The sequence below is a fragment of the Scatophagus argus genome, chromosome 10 (genome assembly GCF_020382885.2).
Source record: "Scatophagus argus isolate fScaArg1 chromosome 10, fScaArg1.pri, whole genome shotgun sequence".
In the NCBI taxonomy this organism is placed as follows: domain Eukaryota; kingdom Metazoa; phylum Chordata; class Actinopteri; family Scatophagidae; genus Scatophagus; species Scatophagus argus.
Genome location: NC_058502.1, coordinates 11,767,445 through 11,792,876, shown reverse-complemented (window position 1 = coordinate 11,792,876; position 25,432 = coordinate 11,767,445). Strand labels below are relative to the sequence as shown.

General features: G+C 42.1%; 2 protein-coding genes across 2 annotated transcripts in view; one reads left to right on the top strand and one right to left on the bottom strand.

Annotated features, from left to right (window-relative positions):
- Nucleotides 1-7,084, bottom strand: part of hpse2 (heparanase 2) — a 49,185-nt gene extending 42,101 nt beyond the window's left edge. The window contains exons 1-3 of the mRNA XM_046402421.1: nt 6,735-7,084; nt 4,659-4,813; nt 3,596-3,757 (exon numbers count right to left, since the gene is read on the bottom strand). Coding sequence (XP_046258377.1) covers nt 3,596-3,757; nt 4,659-4,813; nt 6,735-7,012 — 595 coding nt within the window. The 5' untranslated portion in view covers nt 7,013-7,084. The remainder of the gene's footprint in view (nt 1-3,595; nt 3,758-4,658; nt 4,814-6,734) is intronic.
- Nucleotides 7,085-10,957: 3,873 nt separating this feature from the next.
- LOC124066118 (metal transporter CNNM1) lies at nt 10,958-24,929 on the top strand. The gene is made up of 10 exons (XM_046402239.1): nt 10,958-12,804; nt 16,027-16,170; nt 17,286-17,426; nt 17,591-17,760; nt 18,026-18,125; nt 19,220-19,365; nt 19,829-20,072; nt 21,559-21,663; nt 22,685-22,786; nt 23,209-24,929. The coding sequence occupies exons 1-10, from the start codon at nt 11,334-11,336 to the stop codon at nt 23,286-23,288; spliced, it is 2,703 nt and encodes a 900-aa protein (XP_046258195.1). The 5' UTR covers nt 10,958-11,333; the 3' UTR covers nt 23,289-24,929.
- Nucleotides 24,930-25,432: the final 503 nt, after the last annotated feature.

Below are 25,432 nucleotides of genomic sequence, written 5' to 3'. Positions count from 1 at the left end.
AAAGAAAAATCCTCGATACTTCCAACAGAAACAGCAAACAAGTTTCCTATTTGCTGTCTCATGAGCAGCTGCAGAACTTAACTAAAAACATCCTATGTTGGACTCTTGCTTCTCCAGTTTCTCTGTTATGGGAAGATTTTCTTCTTGTCCGTGTTCACAAATATTGGTTGGTCAGCCTTAGACGACAAGAATAACACAGTATAGGAATTCCTAAATTGAGTCGTGTTTATCCTTTGAGCCTTAAACACATGGATGGGGCCTTTGAGGTCACAAGTTGAACGGATTGACTGCCTCATTCTCGGAGGTGTCAAATAAACATAGGACTTTCACATGAAATATACACAGCTAAACTTACAGTAAACATGGGAGAGAAAATGAGGCAGAGGTGTAAAGTTGTGAAGATGAAGGAACTGAAGGAGGCAGAGGAAGAAAAGTGAGAACCTAAAACATGATCCCTGATGGAGGGATATACTCCTGCAGAGAGACATGAGATGATCCTGACTATGACCTTGTCTGAGCTCAGGGTATTTTCTCAACTTAATTCCCCTGCTGGATGTGTGTGTGTGTGTGTGTGTGTCTTTTTCTGTGTTAGCTCAGAGTGGCCCCATTATTGATAGCTCTAACAAGCCTAGGTCAAAGGTCAGACAGTGGTGAGTGGAAAAGGATGGAGCAAGACTGTTAAAGGTCCTTTAAACACCACCTGCCTTCACACACACTCTCTCACACTCACACACACACACAACTTTGGCTGATTGTTACCATATTTAAACCGTGCCTCTGTACCCATTACTCTCCACCACAGAGATGAGAGGTCTTTGTACGGATTCCTGCTTACACAACATGCATGGAGTTCAGCTGATTGTAATAATGAGATCATATTGTGAACATGTTCACACCTTCAGGACTTTGCCAGCGTCATTAGTGCTTATTCTGGTGAGTCATTTCCTCATGAAAACAGTCGATGTATGTTAAATTAGACTAGAGTCAACTTTTTGTACCATAAAAAGAAAATGGCAGAGCATATTCTTCAGACGTCTGTGCAACATTTCCAAGCGGCAGACCTGCAGCTTGTGTCTGTGCTGCTCAGAAGAATGAGAGTTTCTGTGAGAACACTTCACAGTAAATCAGCTTTGGGTAAATAAAATCCTTCTGCTTGGCTTCATCCCCCTCTCTGCACCAACCAGTCTGATAACAACTATGGCACCTGCTCAAAAACAGCACAGTGCGGCTCTTTGTCTCTCAGCTCCACTTCTACCCTTTAATAGAAACCATCACACCGGGAGACATAGGGTCCTAATCAATCAGTAAAGTGATGCAAATATGTCCAGTATGTGCCGAATTAACATTCAGTGGTGATTCATTACTGCCATAAATTTTACTGGATCAATATTTTGACCTTACATTTCATCAAACACCCATCTACAAAATCATTTTTAATGTTTACATTTAAATTTTGGGCATTCAACCAAAGCAATCACAGTCTGTTGAAAACACATTGAGCTTAAAGCAGCTATGCATATTTTATCATCAGTAACTCATTACCATGTTTGTTTTTACTTGACTATCACAAAGAAGAGTGGCAGCCTCTGTTGGCCTCCACGCTGCAGCTGAGCAAAGTGAGCAGTGGTAGTGGTAATGTCCTTTTGTTACAAGAAAGTGCGGGGCTTATGGGAAATGTGGTTGTCAGCTTGAGAAATATTAGCAGTGCACCACATGTGTGAGACAGAGGCAAATTGTCTCGGCCATGCTTTTATTAGTTTACAATCATTTTTACCAGGATACAACTATTCAGATAATAATGGTACGATGGTGTGCAAAACCATCACTTAATTTTTAGATTTTCTGAGACTGATTTTCTTTGGTTATCTCTGTATTGTACTGTAGTCTGGATACTGCGTTTTGCAGGCACATTTCGTTTCCTGTAGGCCTTACCTCACTGATACTGCCGACTGAAATACACAATGCACGGCTCTACTTGCCTAGCCATCATATTCACATTACTGTACTGATCACAAAATACACTGACGCAAACATCATCTGAAAACAACACTTAATCTGTATCAGCATATTGGGTTAAATTTGACTTATGAAAAGTGCAAAATTCTAACGCAGTCCTTGGAAAATGAGCCTACATGAAACACTGCAAGTTCACGTAGGTGACAAAATTAAAGACAGCAAAGGCCACAGTGCCTTTGAGGACCGCGGCAAAACAACAAAATTAATGATCGGGTGCTGCAGTATACTACATGACTCATGAAGTGAACTTGTGAACTGACTGCTCACATGTGCAGATCCAAATTCTTCTTCTATGTATTTGCCTACTTTGATAAATGCAACAAGGGTGTTTTGACTGTTACACTTGAAACTATCTGTAAATACGCAGATACGTGTTATTCATATCTTCCTCTATCACTCATACGGCAACACACAGAGGGTCACTTCGCTCCAGGAAAGTGATACCTTTTGAAAACGCAGAAAACACACTGCAGTCCCACTCACGTGAGGCCTCTGGTTCAGTAAATGTAATGATTTGGATTTTTGGTTTGCTGCAATTCATCTTTTAAGAACGCAGAGCCAAACATTTCTCTGGATCTACAGTTAAATGGGGTTGTGCACATCACCACATCTAAACTTTTAATAATAAAAAGGCATTGTAAGTTTTGACTTTAAGGTCCACACTACACAAAATTAATCTATACTCTTTGAATGGTTTGCTGGTCAAATCCCAAGTTCATAAAGATTTGTCCAGGAGCTCTTTGGCTTTAAAGACTCACTTTCTGGGTGGTTCTCTGTTTTAAAATAAACACTCTGCCCACCCAAAAACAATCCCCACCCACTGTCTTTTCAAGATGCTAAAGAGATTTCTGTATGAGTAGGCAACACAGCAGTAAACACTGGGAGAAGCACCATTGTTCAAATTAAATTCTATTCTTGTTTTTTTCCCCCAGAGATTAGATCTATTGTATTTCTATTACTTCCTTATTTTCTTACTTCTTCGGCTCAGGCTTCTAGTTCACCATATTTTCTTTATTACCTTAACCAGCCAAATAAATTTGAATTCGGTCTTTTTAGCTGAGTAAAACCGCACAAAGAATGTTAACTGATCCAATCGGGCATCAACTCCGTCTTTTTAGGCAACTCACTGCGTAGTGCAGGTTTATGGACAACTCCAAAAACATCAGTAATTTTAACTGACAAATCCCTCGATTATTCTTTTCTCTTCTCTCCTCATTTCTATCCCAGTCAATCACAGTAACAGATAAGAAATGCAGCCCACCCAAAATCAGGACTCCAGTGAGTTGACCAGTGAAAATGTCAGTGCTTTGTTTACTAGTCCCTGCTGCTGCACCGCTCGATCCATCTCCACATTCCTCCTTCACAAATTACATTTGTCATTCTGAAAGCTGATGGTTTCCCCTGGCATGCTTTGAACTTTCTTTGAGTGTACATGCACGTGTGCACATACACATGTGTATGACCTACAGGACCTACAAGTCCAGACGATGCTATGTGAACAAGGATGACATGTTTCCCAATGTGCGCGCACTCAACAACAACAAAAAAATGACCTGTTTATGTGTGTGTGATCTCCTACCTGTTAACGTAATGTTGCTGTAGATGTTGGACACTTGCTCCTTCAGCAGGACGAGCTGTGTGGAGGCAGCTTTCTCCCGCTGCAGCTCCAGCATTATGTCGGGATGGTTGGCCAGTTTGCAGCCCTTCTGTTTGTCCAGCGCAATGTCACTGCGCACTATGTCTGCAAGCAAGCATAGATGGGAAGAAATGAATTCTGCTTTAATATTTTAGTTGTCCTACAGTTGAACAGTATCCTATTTATGTTGCTATTTTAGTCAAAAAACCATTATGTTGCACAGGTTAAAAAACACTTTTGCTCCTTGAGGTTGCTTTAAAATGTGATTTCCAAGTAAAGCCTTGGTCACCTGTTGAGTCCCTAAAGCTTATTTAATTTTAAACATTTTCTATGGCATACCTTTGTTACTTAATGAAAACAGAATATGTTTATAGCAATTGAAAGATAGAATTTTTTGATGCTGTTGAAAAACTAACACAAATGTGTGTTAGAAAAACACCCTTCCTGTCCTATAGCATAGCTGGGACTTAATATCACCTATAGCTTAAGCCAATGTAGTCTAATACAAGATTCCTTCAATAAATCATAACATTTTAATTTTCATGTTTTCTTGAACCTGTTTTTAAAAGATGTTAATGCAGTGATTTTGGAGGCTCTACACTTTAGCCTACTGTAACATACGGCGAGGTCTTTCACGCCATTTAGAGAAAATACACCAAATATTAGAAACACCTCTCTGAAACAGTTTTTATCAAAAAAAAACTCAACATTGACTTCAGGAGGGTAACGTCAGAATTCAACGTAGGACCGGCGTTGGTTTAAGCTAGCTGCTCATAATAAACAATGAGGAAACTGAACGCTACCTAAACTTTAAAAAACAAGCTAACCTTTGGAGGAAAGAACAGGTCTAATCCTCGACTAAAAAAATCATTTAGTGCATCTGACGGTTCACACAGTTAGAAAAACCACAGGCAGACGAGGAAGAGACACCTACGCAGCCTGTAAAAGCCTGTCACAAACACACATTAACACCAGCAAGAAGGAGAGAAACGTCATGTCTAATCACCGTCTTCGTAGTTCTTCAGGTAGTAGTCCGGTCCCGGCCCTCTGAACTTTGCGAGGTTCTTCTGGTTGTTGAACTGCAGAAAGTCGGTCCTCTTTCCGCCGAAACGCAAAAAGGCAGGCGACAGGCCGCGGGCCAGGGTCACCAGCCGCCTGGAGCTGCGGATACACAAGACACAACGACACACACACATAAAAAAATATTGAGTAGCCTATTGAATGTTGTGTGTTTGTAGCTTTAACAGAAAAGCACAGCCACACTTAGGAGGAGCATAAACCGTTTGGAAAAGCGACAAAGCGAATCGTCCTCTTGTTAATCTTCCGTTCAGTTTAGACCTGGGAAGGCTTACTTTTATTTAACACCTGTAGTGGGAAAATTTTAAGAAAGAAAGCCTACAGGAGATAGATACAAAAGAAGTCATTTCACTTTGCTGTAGCTTATAAAGCGCCGTAAGCGTATGACAAAACTGCAGTTCTGTTTTTCTGTTTGACACCAGCGGGCCCAAAGAACGGCTTCAAGATCATCAGTCATCCGGTGGGACAAAACAGCACGAAGCTACACAAACACAGAACCTGTAATATATTTACGTCTAGAGTTTGAACGGTTTTACTATCCACTTAGCATCTGAAGACGTTTACTATTTGTAAGGAAGGGTCCTGTGCTTATTTTTTAAGTGCAAGTAAAAAATCTAATTAATTATCATTGCTAATAAATAATAGCCTTCTTTGCTGCTATTATATTGGCCTACAGAAACTGAATGCAGCACGACAAAGTATACATTTAACTCTCTGTGACATTGAAAAAGTTAACTTCTAGTGCATATGAAGTTTACAAATGAATGTTTACAAAAACAAATGAAAGTTAAGTTAATGAGAGACTTTTATTTTGTTGTAAATTACTGAATTTTTCATTACAGCCTGCAGCCTACGTGGCAGTCGGCTTAAACTCTACACAATAAAATGACGGAAGGTGCCTAAAGTGACGACCGACCAACAGTATAGCCTGCAGCTTGTTGCTGTCGCTATTTTAACCTAATTAATCGTTACTCGAATTGTAGCTGATGAAGCTACTAAGTGTACATTGTATTAATTATGAGAAAAAAGGGAAATACACAACTATTCCAGAACAAAGTTGTAAATATGAATAAAGGAAATGTGAATAGCAATAATGCGTGATGTGGTGAAACTGAAAACTAAAAGAAAAAAGATAATATGCATTTATTGTGAAATAATAAAACAATTTTACTGTCTCCTTATTTTATTATGAGGGCGATAATTGGGCACATATAAAGTAATCAGTTTCAGTAGGCTAAATGGTTTGCAGTTTGTGAAATTACTGTACAAAAAGAGATCATCTTGTGCATCATATTTACCAAATCGCACACAATGATACAGAGTGAGTTTGAAAAAACCCTGTGACTTAATAACACGTTTTCTGATAGGCTACTATTCCTACTAGTCCTTAGTCATATCTGTGTGGCAAAAAGTTTTAGTCCACCTATTGAATTCTTGATAAGTTTTGTGTTGAACTGTGATCAGTGGCTTAACCATGTGCCAGCGGCTCTATGGTGACATTTTGGCTTTTCTGTGGGGGAAAAGTCACAAAACCATATTAAGTCAATTCAGTTCACCAAATATTAAAAATGTCAGAACCACGTGAGTGGCACTGGAAATGGGATTTTCAGTTGTTTTAAGAAAAAAAAATACAGTTAAGGAAAATAATTCGTGAAATGTATATTTTGTTCTGTAGTCTAGTCTGTTAAGTGTACAGTGGGATAGTGTATACTAAAATCTGTAACCGTAATAAGCTCAGAATGGTTCGCCTTTGCACCAGTGGTTCGCCGTCAACGTTATTAAATTATCTGATGTTTGGATTCTGCCAGCCTCGATGAAAACCGTTCAGTGTTGTGGAGCATTGGACCACTCAGTGCCCTGAATGAGGAAGAAACGTGCTGGCTCACTCTATGGCAATTCAGACAACGTGGCTGCGCGCGTAACGAATAAAAGACCCACCAAACATTTTGGAGGTGGACACGGATACAGATCTATGTTGCTGGTAAGCAGGAAAACTCTTTAGTACCTCAGAAAGTCAAGCCAACCGTCTTTGATGATCGAGGGGTCCAGCTGCAAAGAAAGGAAGTTGTCGTTGAGGACTCTGATCGGACTGCGGGTGTTGACATCCAGGAGAATCAGCGTCCTCTCCATGAAGCCCGGTCGCTTCCCACCGGTAGCAGGTCTCTGATAAGTAGAAGAGGAAGAAGAAGAAGAGTAGGAGAGTGCTGACTGTACCACCAAAGTAGCCAAAGATGCCAGCCACAAGGAGGAACATGGGAATACACAAGGTGAGGATTTGGGCATCTTCTTGGTTTGGAGCGCAGCAGGATCAGTGCGCGTAATGAGACTTAAAGGTGAGAAAAAGATAACAAACTGCTGCCCCGAAGTTCGATGGTGGTTCTTTACCTCGGTCTCATCGATCTGGATCTGTCTTCCTGTCTAGTTGTCTCACCCCCTTTGCCCCCCCGCCCCTCTGAGTATTTTTGGGAGCTGCTCACAAGAGCGCACGCCCCGAGCCAGCCTTCCCGGTTGTGAGAGCCAGAAGCTGGGAGGAGGAGAGGAGGCAGCACCGCCCCTCTAAGGTTTTCTGAGGTAGGAGTACAAACTGCTCAAAAGCAGTTTTGTCAGCTCATGTGGCTAACAGCAGTTCATTCTTAAGGGGCGAGGACGCACTGTTATGTTGTTTTCCGATTAAATGAGCGTCAATATTTTTAAAATCACGAGTGAAATACTTCAACAATCGAAATATAATTCTATGGAAAACCAAATCTGAATCCAGCAATGGAGTGAAGCCCCAAAATTGCTCAGTGTTAAGAAGCTGCTGTGCACATTTACACGTTGGTAGGTTGTTGATAAAGATGACTGAATGATGAAGCAAATGCTCTCACAAAGTGAGTCCTTTTGCCTGACGCATCTATTCATTTTACAGATAGGAATGTGTAGCTTTATTGTTATTCAACAAAGAAACCCTTGATGTAAAATGTACATAATTCTCACATTTAAACATGAGCTCTACATCGACTTAGTTTAGGTTAAACTCATCTAAACTCTAATTTACCCACCTCACATTCATATTGATTGCGTAAACTCAGATACTCATCCTCAAAAGCGATTACTGACTAAAGCTCTTTGCATTGTGTCGCCTACATCGCTGGCTGCACACTGTGAATTAAGTGTCCCAGCAGAAAATGTTGTTAGACCTACAGTGTAGGAATCTCCAAGGCTGCAAAGTTAATGAGTGCAAAAGAAGGCCTGCCTCAAAACGAGAAAAGATGCAATCTTCTGAACAGGATATTTCATGTTTCATGGAACTGAAAAGGCGTCAGATTGCTTCGACAAACAACTGATTGATTGCATATTTTTTAAATGTCATTCGGAGATGGCAACATGAACAGTTTGGCCCTTTTTCAAAACATCCAAACCCATTTTGGGATTTAGGTTTCTACACACGGAACTCACCTATGAAGCCTTTATGTGACTTTTCTCTCCAGATGTTCTCGGGACCCTGGTGAACGCAAAACACACCAAACAAAGTGCAGTCTGTTGTGATTTCTCCAGGGCGCAGTCTCACCAGGCGGTCAGTGTAGCAAGAGGTGGTCGTTTAAGGTCATTGCTTTCTCACAGATGAGCAGCAAACTACATGGGAAGAAAATGTACCGAGTAAAGACCGGTTTAATCTTACCCACACGGGCCTACAGCACCCACTCATGAATACATTTAACCGCAAAATTACCCAAAGTGTTAACGTTTCAGGTTTTACGCACCAAAGTCCCCATTAAACGCATTAAAAGAATCCAGCAGACTGCAGTTTTGCAATGACGCATCTGTAAAATGATCCTGTTAAATCTCCAACAAAACGTGAAAAAAGGCAGCTTGGGGCCAGAGAGGCCTGCCTTTTAGAAACACTGCTGTGACACAAAGATGAACATCTCAGGATGTGAGACTTGAGTCCAGCAGCGTCCTGTCCTGATCATCCGTCCTTTTCCCCGAGATTCAACTAAGACTCTTCTTCTGCATGTTACTTCGTGTTGTCATTGCGTCTGAGCTAGAAATCATAGTTAACATGTGGTTTCAATATAACCCAAGTTTTAAAGGTATTTAACTTTTATATATATATATTCAAATAGTTCTTGAATTAGGTTTTAAATATTAAACCGAGCTAAGGGACTTCTAGCGTGTAACTTACAGTGTTGGGAATGTTTTTCTAAGTAAAGCACACAGAAACGTTATCCAAACGAAACATCAATATAACTGTACAATATTTCAAGAGGAAATTGCGTACGTTAGTGTGTTTTAGAGCATTTGTACTGACTACCACATGCTTTGTGTCGTTTCGCTGAGAAAGTGGCCACAGCTTTTAAGGATGACCTCTCGGCGTGATCGACAGCCATGGAGGAAACTGTTCAAAATGAAAGTTTGTAAAAGAAAAAAAACAAACAACAAAAAATAATAATGGGACAGATCTGAGGCTCAGATTACGACTAAATCAAAACAGCACCGTGACTCTCTCTCTACACACACACACACTTAGCTGCCCAGCAGAATATTTTAATGAAGTATACATGAAAAATCAGATCCATAGTTTTAAACGAAAGCTCTAAGATTTAAGTTCAGTTCCAGCAGCCTGTTTTTAATAAAACTGTTTGATTGAACGAAAATGATATTCATATGAAACATGTTCAGTGAGGAAAAACATGACGAGTTACCAACAGTGATGGCCTCAATAAACCAGCTCTATAAGCGTAATTATGTCCCTTACAAACGTATGGGGGCGGACATTCAGCACTAATATGAGAGGAAAAAATAAACTACAGAGGAATTCATGGACTCAGCAGCTTCTGCTGTACGTCAACTTCATTACGTTCTGTTTAGCAAAAGATAATCGTTATCAGTGTTGATTAAATTCAGCAGGAATTCTTCACTTTTTTTGTTATATTAACTGAATAGCTCCGCGTATTTTGGCGAATATTTTATGGCACTCGGACATTTTAATGATAACATAAGTGAATCGTGGAAGGGAACACACCTCAGCTCACAAAAGTTGTTCCATTATCAGTAAGAGACGATTAACAAACGATTAATTCGAGAGACTACTTAAGTATAATAGGATGTTCTTCAGAGATTTTAAAAAAGCTTCCTAAAGGGAAACAGACAGACACAAAGAAATGTTCTGTGCAGCAGCGTCGGAAAATTAACTATCGTGGTTTTCTGGAAGCTTTATTTGTTTTGTTTCAGTCGTTATTATCACCATCGACAAAGTTTCTATCGACTGAAATAACATGCGATGAAGTGCGATTTTTTGCAAAAGAATAAAATCTGGGTGAAGTTTTAAAAATTAGAATTAAAAAAAACAAGTAAAATCGGCGAATAAACTCATCATATCATACATACGGTGTGTGTTAGGCCCCATACATGATTTCTTTGGACCGAACAAAAACTAAAACAGGATTGTCTTTATTTCACTGGTGCTCCTCTGAGCCCAGGGTGCTTTGTTCTTGCGTGCAAAGTCTTTTTCTCCAAATGTTATGGTGGACGTGTGGCTGACGGAGAGCAGACAGAGATTGTGCGTGTTTAAGTGTTTAACACTTGCCAGGACTATTTTCACCTTCAGTTTCCTATCTCGTAAATCCGACTTACTGTGAGTGTGCTGTACGAAGCCTGCACTGAATATTCACAAGCAGCCCATCAACGGTCATAATAATAATAATAATAATAATAATAATAATAATAATAACAATAATAACCTATTTTCTTGCTGGGACTGCATTTTGGTTATATGAGACAGTACTTTTACAGAACATCTTAATATTTCATCTCCTTTTAATTTTTATTAACATTTGTACTTCATCTACTGTGGTCTTATTATTATTATTATTATTTATGTAAACTATATCGCACGGAATATAAAAGTTGTACGTGAAAGCCTATAAGCTGCGGGATCAAAAATGTAAAATATTCTTCTAAAACGCGTTGAGCGCCTACAACATCTGATGAGGATGCTTTGAACGAAACTGTTTTTTCATGACAAAGAAATAAATCCCAGCGCGTTATCCGGTGTTTCAAGTTTGAAGCCTACATCGTACAGTAGGCTACTCCTGAGCTGAGGCTGCACTGAAACAGGCGATTATGCTGCCACCTGGTGGACATATCAAAAATAGCAAAGAAATAAAAATACACCTCAGCTGTGCAATATTTGGGACTCCTTTTATTCTATTTGTTCTGCAAAAGTCGGCGATAAATGACCAAAATGTTGACTCTGACGAACCTTTTAATAGCGCATTTCTGTATATTTTTACGTTCTTGATTTGATGTAAGTGTGATATCCGCCTATTTTATATTTTGCCTATTGAGGCTTTTCCATAGTTGTAAGTTGCGTGAGCCCGTGCATCACATTAATCATTCATGATCGGGCATTTCCTGCCTTCTATTTTTAGAAAGTGGCAGAAAGCAAATAAGACAGGCCGACGTCACGGTTTGTCATGTATATTTAAGGACTCTGGTGCACCCTCTTCCTGAATGTTTCTCACTCCCTCTCTTTCTGTGTAACATACCCATCCTCTTCTTCATAGATATGGCCACCCAGCTGCTCCATCCATCCCGTTACACCACGTGACCCAGTTCTCCCATGTCCTTCAGTATTTCATTCAGCATGATGGCTGCGGATGCTGCGGATGCTCTCTGCTGCATCCTGCATCCGGGCTGGTTCTCTCTCCTCTTTCTCACCGCCACCCTCTCCTCTCTGCCGGCCCCGACAGCAGCGCTGCTCGGCGTCCGGCCAGAAGACACCCAGAGCGGAGAGCTGTCTGTGCAGGATGGGATACTGAGGGCGACCGAGGGAACCCGGTTCATGCTGAGGGTTTACTACACCGCATCCCCAGCCACGGAACACCCCAACAGCCTGAACACCAGCGAAAGACCTGACGCCGCTCCTGCCGCCCCGTGGATCGCGTTTATAGAGGAACCAGGTGGGAACAGCGCGGACGCTGAGAGGCGGCTCCGGTCCCGGGGGAATCCATGCGAAGAGGAGAATGCCCGGAGCGCTGACATCGAGTTGCTGGGCTCGTTCAGATCCATCTCAAGTCAGAACTCAGTTTTGGTGGAGCTGCTTGCTAAAGACTTGCGCAGAGGCGAGCTGATCAAATACTACTCCATGTGCGCGTTCGATGGAGTGAAATGGGAGCATTTCAGCACCAAAGACTTCTGGTTGGCTGTGGTGGAGAGACCTCCTGAGGCAGACGTTTGGCTCCAGGCGGGTGTCTCTGTGCTCTTATTGGGACTCTCTGCCCTCTGCAGCGGTCTGAACATCAGCATGCTGGCTCTGGACCCCGTAGAGCTGCGGGTCCTGCAGAACAGTGGCACAGAGAAGGAGCAGAAATACGCGCGGAAAATCGAGTCAGTGCGTAAACATGGAAACTACATTCTGTGCACCGTGGTGCTGGGCAACGTGCTCACAAATACGTGCTTTGTGGTGTGGATGTGCCAGATTTTAGGAATGACTGCCCTCTCAACCGCCTCGTGTACTTTGGGGATATTCTTTATTGGCGAGATTTTACCTCACTCCGTCGCGTCCAGGCACAGTCTTGCCATCGCCTCCAAGACCCTCTGCGCGACCCGCCTGCTGATGTTGGTGTTTTTCCCCATCGCCTACCCAGTCTCCAAGATTCTGGACATCATGCTGCACCAGGAGATTAGCAACTTTTACACCAGGGAGAAGTTGGTGGCCATGCTGCGCGTCACAGACCCTTACCACGACCTGGTCAAAGAGGAGCTCAACATCATCCAGGGAGCCTTGGAGCTGAGGACCAAGACCGTAGAGGATGTGCTGACCCCGCTGTCAGACTGCTACATGCTGTCCTCGGACGCCGTGCTGGACTTCTGCACCATGTCTGACGTGATGCAGAGCGGCTTCACCCGCATCCCAGTCTACGAGAACGAGAGGTCCAACATTGTGGACATCCTCTTTGTCAAAGACTTGGCCTTTGTGGATCCTGACGATTGCACCCCTCTGAAAACAATTACTCAGTTTTACAAGCATCCCATGCACTGCGTGTTCAATGACACCAAGCTGGACGTGATGCTGGAGGAATTCAAGAGAGGTAACATGTAACTTACAAGTAACTTATCAGTAAGAAGCCAGTGTGAGTGTGTGAGGCGCCATGTATATGTGTGAGAAGAGTCTCAAAGCTGGCCTCCTCACCTTGCGGCTAAATGTGCTTTGAAGTGACTGTGCACTTAAAAACGAAGTTTTAAGTGGAGCGTCAGTGTATACATCAGTCCATTGGCTCACAGTGGGCCTGCTAGTGAAGCCCTTTGATCCACAGAGCAGTGAGAGCCACATGTGAAATGTGATACAGTGTCACACAGTGAGTGTGGTTCAGCCAGAGGTTAGAGGCTACTAAGGACCAGAGTGGGGTTATCTTAAAAAGTCATTTTCCCATAACAGCAACACAGTGAACTTTATTTGCCCCCCTGCACTTGATTCTCCTCTCTATATAATACCTTCTGTATCAGCTATCAGATGTACACTTTAATGTGATGTATAAATGAACTGGTATTAATGAATATATATAGGCATTTGGCTTGCTTGGAAAGGGAGCAGAGGCAACGAATATCATCTCTCTCTCTCTCTCTGACTCACACCTCTTTTGTCTGAAAAGCATCTTTGCTGATTAAGTGCATTCACAGTATTACATCACTCCGTCTCTCATACACATGCAGTGATAGCATCTCTTCACTGTTGCGCAAAAGTGTGTCGCCTCTCTCTGGGGAGTCTTGATGATAACATTTAATATGACTGTGAAACCGTGCTCTGTAGCGAATGGCTCAAACTGCTCCCCTGACAGTGTCACAAGGTATGTCACTATGGATGTGGACTGGAGGCAGCAGTCGTCCGGTCAGAATGTGAAAGGGCACACGGTGGTGAATTTGGCAGGATCATAAAGTAGAAAGTAGACAAAGCCACTTACAGGTCAGGGGGTCCACCACTTAATTTTGTTCAGGATTATGAATGATAGCTTTGGTCTGACACATGTGATCCAGGGGCTTAGGTGTGTCTGTTGTGTAATGTGTAGTGTCTGTTGCTGTATTGTGTGTTATTAATAAATAAGGTCAGGTGAAAAGGTGAGGTTCACCTCTAGAGTGTTTGTGTGCACCTAATTGTCAGCCAGCGGTGACTCCAAAGCTTCTCGTGCACTGTAGGTCGTTGCCATGAGAGCCTGCAGAGCAGCCATGAAAAATTCAGCTCCAACCTTTCCCTTCTCTCTCTCGCCTCCTTCCTCCTCTGCTCTTATAGATTAAAGGCTCCTGACGTTCAGGAAGCCCGGCTGGAAGCTGTGAGGATGTCTCACTGAGACTGGTGACGGGCTGGGGGTGAGGTCTGTGTTAGAGGAAAGGATGGAAATGTCACCAGTGATGTAAGAAGTGTAAGGGGGGATTGCAATCATACTGTACAGTAGGAAATCTGTGCTTTCATGCCATGGAAGGTTAACGAGCAACACGAACCCTGTGTGCAAATGCAAATCCTATTGCCATCAAATATTTTGTCAGTGGTGGAGGAAGTATTCAGGTTGTGTTCTTCAGCAAAACTATCAAGAACACCCTATAAAATTACTCCACCCCAAGAAAAAGTCCTGCATTCTAATTTCAGTAAAAATATTATCAACAAAATGTACTTACAGCATCAAAATTATGCAGAAGGGCCCTTGTTTCTCCCTGAAACTCAGAGGAGGAGGAGGAGGAGGAGTATATAAACTAGTCTAAACATAAAGTATAAAAATAAATTAGAAAATAACTCAAAATTTTACTCACAATTCTGCTGAAGAAACTACTTTGATAACTAAACAACACAACATGGCCATTGTGATTTTTATAAACTAAATGTGTGCCTGTGTGTGTCCAAACAACTGCAGAGATAGAAACTGCATTATTGTCTTCCATATTGCTGATGTAATGTTTGCAGAAAACATAGATAGAAACCATATACATAATGCACAATAATATGCATACACATTATGCATGACCTAAAACACCACATAGACTGGAGAAGCCTGGGAAACTGACGGAGCAGAAGCATTTGCAAAAGGGACACCAATGGCAGACCCAGTTTGGCCTCGGGTATGTGTGTCTGCGTGTGTGAGTCTGGTAAGGGTATGTGTGTGTGTGTTGTTCTGCAAGAGTATTATGTAACATACGAATGATGTAATGCAGTGCCCGGGCACATCAGCAGCTGATGGCCAAATCCACCTCTGACTCACCTGAGCTCTTCAGACAAGCTGACCTGAGCACTGAGTACAGCCTCATCACCTCAGCCAATCTCACACAGCCCGAGCCTCATGTCTGGAGATGGCTGGCTGTCTGTCAATCAGGATTTTTTTTCCCCTTGTTGCAGTGGATTAAAGCATTTGATCCATTTTATCTCTTGGCAGTGATCCCCTAAATCGGCCCATCTCATACGAGCAACTCATTTTGTTCAAAGTGAGGATGGAGACTGTTTAGATGTTTTTGGTGAAATCTGTCGTCTGGTGACATCATAAATTTGGTTAGATAACTTATCTGGACACCAAACTGACTAATGTGTTGACATAAGAACAACCATGGCAGTGATATGATGATAAAGCAAAAATAGGTTAAGCATAATAGCAAATTTTTTAACATTAATGTGTTCATTTTTTTGCTGTTTTCCTCTTTTGTGTGATGTTCGAATTTAGTGGCAACTTTAACTTCCTGTCACATTTGCTTCATCAACTCGCTTCAGAGAGGCCGTTGGTGAGCTGAGTCATTATATCTGGCAGGCTTGTCATGCTCTGCCAAACACTCGGTGAGCGGTTTGCGATGGGTCTGCTCATTCAAAGTGTGTATGTACATGCGTTTACAGAGATGGCAGCAGCATGGGCAGTTTCGTCAGCAGACGCAGGCATCCCCAGACTGATTGTGTAATCTCAGTGTTTACGTAAGGGCCAAGGCATCCAAACTGTCAAAGTGTCTCCAGACTAATCCCCCCAATGTCTATTTCTTGTCAGAGTCACACACACACAAAGAACTGTCCTGATATTGAAATCATTTCACATTCAAGCTCTAAGATGGATCTCTCCTGTGTGCTTAGGTTCTCTCGGCCCCATTTGGTGTATTAGTGCTGATTTTCATCTCGACTGCACAGATCCAGTTGGAGGCTGTTGACTCGTGTTATTTTTATCCCGTGACGTTGAATCTCAGCCCATTGCATGAGGAGTCTTTCAGCAGCAAACTTATATTTGAAAAAAACAACGACAAAAAACAAACAAACCTTTGAACTCACCCCTTTTCTTCCCTGATGAATGCAGGTAAGTCCCACCTGGCTGTGGTGCAGAGGGTGAACAGTGAAGGGGAGGGAGACCCCTTCTATGAAGTGATGGGCATCGTCACCCTGGAGGATGTCATAGAGGAGATCATCAAGTCAGAGATTGTTGATGAGACAGACCTATACAGTACGTATGGCTTATAAACACACTGATTATGAAGCTGCGTTTTCAGAGTCACTGTTGCATGAGCTGTGAATCAATTGTATTATGTTTCCTGCGCCCATACTGAATAGATTTTCTATCAGTTTTGTCACAGCAGCTGACAGAGTTTGTTCATCTCTGTGGAAAATGGTCAGTTCAGCAATGGTCAATGTAACAAGTAGCATTTTTGCATTAACGACACACACTTTCCGTTCTTCCAACAATCCTGTCCTTATTTTCTCATTCAACTATTGATCCCACCTTTTCTCCCCTGTTGTTCGCAGCTCCCTGCTGATGCATAATTAAATAATGTCAATCAATGGCCCAGTCTCACAGATAATCACCATAATCCGCTCGTCTTTAATTGGCTGGAAAAGCTCTCCACCGAGAGGAATTGAAATGCCAAACTCCCTTCATTTCACATCTAATCTTTTCACTCACTGAATTCTACTATTTGCGTGACACAATTAGGGAAAAATAAATTCTTATCACGCGCTTCCACAAAACTCCTGCTCCCAGAAGACGTGAACATAAAATTTTGAAGTGTGCTAGAATTTTAATTACAAGTGGAGTGTGCAAAGCAGTCTCTGTCATGGGTGCACTTGCACGGGTGTTCATAAAGTCTGGGTTGTTTTGTGTGTGCATGTGTGTGTGTGTGTATATATATATATATATATAGAACAGGGGAGCTAATCTCTCCAGACTTTGCACTTCAGGCATTTATAGCGCCAGCTGTTCCTGCTCCACTACACCGTGTTTAATGGAATATAGTGCATTTAATACTCCTCGCATCTGCAGAGGTCAATTTATCAATCAGAGGTTTGTTTACACACAGCGGATCATCTCTAGCTATCTGCAGAAGTACATAAATACTAAAAGAAATTATTTCCATAAGCTCATCTATAGTAACTGTTAACATGCACCACACAAAGCTGCATCAACTGATGAAGTGATTGGCACCTCTAAATAGGAGCTAATTCCTTGTACTGCCAACAAAAATACTGAGCTTTTGCTATACCCAATGAGTGTGCCCCCCACCCATCAGCTATTATCAGCGCACATGTAACTTTCTATAATTTGAAATGTGTGTGTGTTCATAGCTGACAATCGGAACAAAAGGCGGGTATCCAACCATGAGAGGAAACAGCAGGATTTTTCTATCTTCAAACTGGCAGAAAATGAGCTGAAGGTGAAGATGTCGCCCCAGTTGTTGCTCGCCACACACCGCTTCTTGGCCACAGGTAGCTCCGTATGTGGGTTTCTGCATGTGTGCGGACTATCTGTGGGTGCTGCTCACAGTGGAAAGCCGGATAAATTGAGGATAAAGACTTGTGACAGGAAACAGTGTTCTTCCCATGACTTGTTTTGCTCTGTGTGTGTGTGTCTATGTGCACCTATCTTGTAGAGGTGGAGCCTTTCAGGCCGTGTCACCTGTCTGAGAAAATCTTGCTGCGTCTCATCAAACACCCCAGCGTTGTGCAGGAACTCAAGTTCAACCCCAAGAACAAACACTCTCCTCAACACTACCTCTTCCAGAGAAACAAACCTGTAGACTACTTTGTCCTCATTCTGCAGGTAAATCCCACACTCCCCTGCTGCTGCTTTTTAAGCCTTTCACTGTGAATAATACTAATAACAGACAAGCTGTTGCAGATGAATTATGAAACCAAGCAATAAGCCCTTATGTACTTGGTGTTGTCATAATTACAGTGTTTTTCTGCATATTTCCTGGTGGTGGTGGTGGTGGGGGGGGTCCATTAGACAAGTAATCAATTCAGTGTCACATCATGAGCACAGAACTCACATCTGATGCATGCAAATGGCTGTGTTGATGTTGCAGGGACGGGTGGAGGTAGAGATAGGAAAAGAGGCTCTCCGCTTTGAAAATGGAGCGTTTTCCTATTATGGCATGCCAGCACTGATCCCGCCCCTGCCTATCGGTAAGTAAGTGTGCACATGGAGTGATGCAGATCAATATTCATGTGGAACTCCCGATGAGGGTGATGGTGACGATGATGATGAAAACAGGGGAGAGTGCAGCAATAATAATCATAAAATTAGTGACGTGCCAGTGGTGGACTAGTTTTTGCTGTCTAAATCCCACACAGTATCTGCATAGCGTCTACATGCCAGAGCAGCAGAAGCCATGGGAAGTAAGTAATTAAAAGAAGTGATTTCAGAGAATTTCCCAGTGGAAGGATGTGACCTGCACAGGATTATATGAAATCCAGCTAAAACTGCAGTGCAAGCAGAAAGCCTCTCTCCCTGTTTCTTGTGATGGCTGTGTGCATGTTTTGCATATGTGATGTTCAGGGCGAGCTTAAAGCAGTTTTAAAGACCCTGTTAAATATTTGAAAATCCCCTCTCAGGGCATTACAGAGTCCAGAATTTTCTCTTAAGCAGCTGCAGAAGTGTCAAATCTCAAAAGAGCTGTTTTTACACCTTTTTGTTCTGCTTGCTCTCTCTGAGTCATTGTTCTCCAATAGACTTGGCAAGACCAGAATTTGTTGCCACTCAGCGAGGCACTGCTTACCTCAAAACCATGCAGAATATACAGTATATGCAAATAATAAGAAACCTGCATTGCAAAATGCATACAAAGTACTTCCATGTCTAACACCATCAGACATTTTTGCTGCTGAAATTCGCGATTCGCCTGCTCCCTTATAGCTCTAATTAAAAGTAAAACATGGAAACATAAAACATCTTACCTTCATGGAAGCATACAGAAAGAAGTTATATTTCATAGGTGTACTTTCACATTTTAAGACGTGGAGCTTGAGTGTGACATTTATAAGGTGATGTAAAAACAACAGTATGCTTCAAGTCCAATAACATTCATGAAGCACAATATCCTAATGGAGGGGAGTTTACTGAACTCAGAAATAAAATGAGGCTGTTTTCCCTAATAACTGAAAATTAATACATAACTTTTGGTGCGTAAAGTTTTTTTTCTGCTTTACCTTTGACCCAGTAGCGATGATGCATGTATGAAATACATAACTAAATGTATGTTTTCTTCTGTTCTGTTCAGGTCAGAGGTATAGCTCCCGGGGCAGTGGTCTCAACCAATCAGATTTATTACTCAGTGGAGGCAGCTTGGGTCAGCTCACCACAGGAGGAGGGGCCTACTTACCAGACTATTCAGTCCGACAGCTCACAGACCTGCAGATCATCAAGGTCCTAAGCATTAAATGCCTGCATGCACAACACAGAAAAATACAAAAAAAAAAAACAATCACTGTTATTATAAACTCTATTAAGTGTTTCCTGCGCACTTAAAAGTACAGAAAAAGGAAGCACAAGCTAATAACTGCATTTTAAGCTCCCTCCATTTAATCTTCAAAATGCAGAATTTGCCTTTGATATGTCCTAATCCCTGATTTCTGAGTGAACACAGACATCCTGTCCTCGCTTTCCTCTCATACACCCTCTTTCCTTTAATCACTCGGCATAATTGAGCTCCATTTTAACCATGAATATTTTAGCCTTAATTGTTGGATGTGCCCTCTCACTGCACCTCTCCTCCACTTTCTCCATTTTCCCTCCTGTCCACGTGCACTGGGCTTAGATAGGCAGAAAGGCAGTGATGCAAGCAGCCACAGATCTAAAGCTAATGTCCTTGCATTCTGTGTCCAAACAGATAACCAGGAACCACTACCAGAACGCCCTAACTGCCACCAGGATGGACAGCTCCCCTCAGACACCGGACCCAGTGGATCCTGATGCTAAAGGGAGGCCTCCGGTCCCAGAGGCCCGTTCACACAGCATTGCCCTCCCCCTCACGCACACACACACTCGGTTGGGGCTGGCACGCCTTGCACATCTCCATCCCCACGGTGGCCTACACAACACCTCCCAGCTCAATGAAAGAAACCGCATCGTTCGTAAGTAGGGTAGATGATTGGTGACAATGTTGACTGAACAAATAAAGTTTATATTACTATGAGAGGTTGTCTAATTGCTAAAATCAATGAATTAATTGATTAGTCCTTTGTTCAAGCAAATATGCCCAAATTTCGATAATTTCCACCTTGTAAAATGCAATTCTCACAACAAGTGGAAAATATTTTTTTTCAATTTGGATTCATTAATTATTGATAGAAACTGAGGTTTAGTGGGTTTGATCAGTGTATGTCCCCAAAGAGCTGCTAACTCTGCGATGAAATTATTTTATCTGGTTGGATTTCAGTGCAGAGTATTCGAGCTTCAAGGTCTGAATGCTATTTTAGAGGTTGTTAGACACACTAATAAAATTCTGGAGGAAAGAAGTTGAAGATCGATGTAAAATGTCAGCTACGGACAGCCTTAATCAACTTCTGTAACTATTACAGTCATCCTTCAAAAATAATTTTATCTTAATTTGTGCTTATCATCATCATGCCACAGTCGGATGTCAACATGTCGACACTCCTCACTCAGTGATAGCACCTCTCCTACATTTCCTCTCAAATGCATCTGTTTATTTTCCTCTTCGGCTTAACAACTGATTTCCCTCTTTGCTCAGACACGAGGCATGATTTTCCCCACTCTCTTTTAGTTACATGTAACTCTGATGATTCAGCTTTTGGGCTCGGTCTTTATGAATAAGAACAACATCAAATCCCTGATATAAAAATGATGATCCATCTCCATGAGGTCCAGTATGAATTTCATGATTCACTGAACTGGTAGGGATTTCTTTTGAAGAGGAAGAAAGAGGAGGATCAGAGGATCAGACACACTGATTGAAGTACTTTGCAGGCTAAGGGCCAAAAACCTGTCTGACAGCAGAAATACATGATGAAAGTAACTGTTTGATGCTCTGACTGGTCAGGAGCAACCTGAAAATTTATGATCCGATGACCGGCATTCATGACAGGTTTAATCAATTTCACTACATTTACTATCTTTTCTCTGTTAAGAATCCCATAAGTCAAACATCCATAGTGACTCACTCACAAAACTGGTTCGAATGCAGCATCAACCAATCTGCACTGGTTTCAAGGCTTAAAGGATTTCCCACATACCATCTGTCTTACGCTGTGTGTAACACACCAACCAGTATGTGTGTGTTTGCATTAGTGTCATTAAGAGAATTCACTGAACAGATGGTTGTCAGTAAGACTGCAGTTATATTCCAGCCCAGTTTTATGTTCAATCACAACACAGATTTTATCAATTAAGTTGCCTCTGCTCTTAAGTTGGGATTTAAACTTCATAATTTTAACCTGTTGGTCACCACTGTTGTATTTAACTTCTTACTGGACCTGAAAAACGCACTGACTGATAAGAAGCAAGTTCTCTACCTCCCTCTACAGGCAGAGCTACAAACCAGCTACTGTTGAGAGGCTACTTGCAGTTGGGCTGAATGGTCTGATTCTCTCTTCACAGGCAGTAAATCTGATGGGCAGAGGAGTCCCAACGATACTGTTTTCCTCCGCATGGATGAGATTCCTTACATCCACGAGGACAGACCGGAAAATTATGGAGAGGATGGTGAGGGCTGCTCCATCCATCCTTTTTTTGTTTCCAAAAAAAGAAAAAAAAGAGAAACTCTGCTGACTTTCCCTTTCTCATTCAGTACACTCAGGAGTTTTGCTGCTACTGCTTTTTACTTTGTGTGGTTATGACCAGTAGCTTAATTCTGGTGGCTAATGTTAGCTAATAACAACAAGCTTTTGGAATGCACTATATAGACAAAAGTATCCAGACACACCTCTTTATGGGGCTGTCTTTCAGGGGTTGGGCTCGGCCCTTTACTTCCAGTGAAGGGAAATCTTAATGCTTCAGCATATCAAGACATTTTGGACGATGCTTCTAACTTTGAAACAACAGTTTGGGGAAGGTTCTTTTCTACACCAGCATAACTGTGCCCCATAAAGACATGGTTGGATGAGTTTGGTGAGGAAGAACTTGACTGGCTCACACAGAGCCCTGACCTCAACCCCATCCAACACCGTTGGGATGAACTGGGATGGAGATTATAACTCAGGCCTTTTGGTCCAACATTGGTGTCTGACCTCACAAACGCTCTACTGCATGAATGGGCAAAGATTCCCACAGAAACACTCCAAAATCTGTGTGGAAAACCTTCCTAGAAGAGTGGAAGCTGTTATAGCTGCAAAGCTGTCTGTGTATTTAGAATGTGATGTCATTAAAGTGCCTGATGGTGTAATGATTAGGTGCCCCAATACTTTTGTCGATATAGTGTGCATATTGCTGTTATAACTCACATTACTGAGTCAGACTGCTGTGTCTGGGTCCCAGTCTCCTCACTGTAAGTCAGCTGTCCTGATAATGGTGTCTTTAAAGCAATTGATTAGATAATGAAGGAAAACGCAGTTTGAAGCCTGTAAAATTTTCAGCTTTTGTCACCTGCAGTAGAATTTTTGTTTATGGACTATACATTTAGCGTTGTGGCTCTGGGGGTTACATATTTCGCTCCATCTACTCCACCTGTGATTTCTGCTGTATCCCGACCACGTTACTCACTTGTCCCTTAAACGTCCTCATTCAGATGTGCCTGCGGAGTCTCAGCCATCCACCTCCCCCTTCATCAGCTCTCTGTCTCTGTCCAGCTCTGAGGAGAACATTGGAAAGAGGCTCTTGCGTAAATTGAGTGAGTGAGCCATTTGTCACAAACACTGATGCAACAGCACACCCACACATGCTGTCAGATGTGCGCAAACTTTTCTGTCAGACACAGGAACGGCGCCAGGTGTATCTTAGCAACAGGTGATGTGTCGTGTCCCTTGTTGCAACCTACTCCTTCCCGCAGAGCAAATTCTCCAGATGCAACCCTGATGGCACAGATACAATATGACTCATTTACTTTTATTTATTCATTTGAGGCAGTAGCTGAGCCGCCAAGTTCAGCGGACATTATTTCCATTAATGGCAAATATGAGGTAGATTTAAGTTAATTCTGATCACAGTAAAGAAAATAAAATTAAAAAACAGCAGCTACAGCTACATTTCCTGGCAGGTATTCTAACCAGTAATGACCTACCTGAATTTCAGCATGTTCTCCTCTGTTTCTAGGTAACAAGAGGAGGAAAAAGTCTCGGGAAGGAGAAAAGAGTTTGGAGGAAGGTTCAGAGGAACTGCCAGTGACGAGCTAGCACAGACACACTGAGGAAGAGGGGTGAAGTGTCCGCCTTCTTCCTCCTTATCTTTTTGTCCTTACTAAAGAGCCACCACTTCATAGAGTCCCCCTGCCCCACATGCTCCCACACAGCTCTCACAGGAGACTGAGCCATGTTCTCTGTTCTAGCCACCAGTAATACTCAGGTCCACTGGTGCACTCTGTCCCACCTCTGCCTGACTTCACACCCTTAAAGGAACTTTAAATGGGACAGATCTGACTAACATAGTATTGGATTTATCCAGCCTTACACTGGACTGTATGGATTTCAGCAGGTTTTCATCATGTTTTGTAGTCAACGGTTTTATAGTAGCTCTATCTATAATGTTAACATTTAATTATGTCATTGTAGCCAGCAGAACAGCTTGTAATTTGATAACAGACTCTACCTGTACTTCTGGACTTTACACAATCTCTCAGCAAGGTCCTTAGATAATATCTGAGCCGCCTTCGACCTTTTACTTGATCAAACAATGAATACAACTATATTTATTATGAGGCAGTTCCCACATACTGAAAATGTTCTTTGCACAGGGAACTGCCCCAGTTTTGCCATAAAGGTGCCGCCTATACTGCCATCACAACCCGACACACTAGCCATTGGCTAATGAGAAATAAGCCACCAGACAAGAGCACAATTTTTACACCAGATTAAAAGAACACAATTATGAAAAAAGCCATAAGTGAATTCTCAGCTTGAATGACTACTTTACTGTATACACTGACCTCTCAGCAAGTCTAGAGGGGTGTGCATAATTTTGAAGATACCTATGCTACAGATAAATAACACAATTTCTTACCTGATTTTTTTGTATGGAAGTGTCCAAATTACCAAAACTAATTTAAAGATAGCAATATAAGTCACCTTACACACTGTAAATGGCTTGAATTTATCACCACACACATACAATGAATGTGTGTCCTACATACAGTCTGTTTCAGTACGTCTTTCCATTAAAACATTCCCTTCTCTGTGAATATGTAGCTGCAAACACAAAATTTTAGTGTTTCTATCAAAAAAAAGCAGTTATTTGTTTTCTCTTGATATTACCACATTTAAAGGAATCATTAGCCCTATTGTTTGATAGCACATCACACCATCACCTCCCATATTAGCCACTTTTCTGTGTGCAGCTCACCTCTCACGGGGTCAGTCACTAAAGCTGCATACACCAATTCAAAATAAGCTAGGGGTTTTGGATCTTTAGGGTCTATGGATCCAAGGGGATAGCTTGAGTGTTCTTGAGGAAGAGTAGTTGCTGCTTGCATGTTTGTTTATACTGCTTTTCCTGTAGAATTATCCTGTGTAGAGTGCCACCATGTGCATGCTTAAGTAAAGAGATGCATGAATAGGACGATAACCAACTTACAGTCGCTTCTCCCCACGGAGGTGCAGTGTGCGACTTACTGAAATCTTAAGCGGCCGTGGAGTTTAAAATGAACCAGCACCCCGATGTTTTAACTGCTAAAGTTGAGAAAAGCAACTGCTGCAATGAAAGACTAGAGAAATGGCCAAACGTCGCTGTATCTTGGCTACCGAAGAGGGTGAACGAGGCCAAGGAATGCTGCTCATTGAAGGAAAATGTGAAGCCACGGTGCTAGAAATAATCTATCTATAACATTCTATGAAGATGATTCTATGAATGATTTGATCCTCTTCAGTGTTAGCTGCAGCTGATCTGCACTGTGACACCTTGGAAGGTTCGCTGAGAGAACGAGAAATGAAAGAGGAAAGCAATGTGACGCACACTGACGTCAAGCCACCACCTCCTTCCCCTCTCTCTCCCTTATACACACACACACAGAACACACAGGTGGTGTTTGGGGACAGTGTGATGTAATTCATTCTGCCTTCTAAGGCTGTGGAAGTACAAAGGAAACTGCACTGCTAAGCTATTCACACTGACCCCCTTAAGTACACAGAACATGCAGTGGGAAGTCTTTTGCAAGAGGATTTGGGTGAATCAGAAAACGCTCTCAGCTGAAGGTCTTGACAGATTTTGCAGTTGTTTAACACAGATTTATATTTGTAAGAGTGGGACGAAAAGGCAAAATTACATTTTGTAATGTAAAATTCAGATGATTATAAGGTAGCCAAAGATACCAACATATGATCTACAT

Bases quoted from the DNA above. Each gene is read 5' to 3' on its own strand.
- LOC124066118 (XM_046402239.1), top strand. From the start codon at position 11,334: ATGTCCTTCAGTATTTCATTCAGCATGATGGCTGCGGATGCTGCGGAT. The intron at 17,761-18,025 runs GTAAATCCCACA...TTGATGTTGCAG, and splicing joins ACTTTGTCCTCATTCTGCAG to GGACGGGTGGAGGTAGAGAT. The intron at 19,366-19,828 runs GTCCTAAGCATT...GTGTCCAAACAG, and splicing joins CAGACCTGCAGATCATCAAG to ATAACCAGGAACCACTACCA.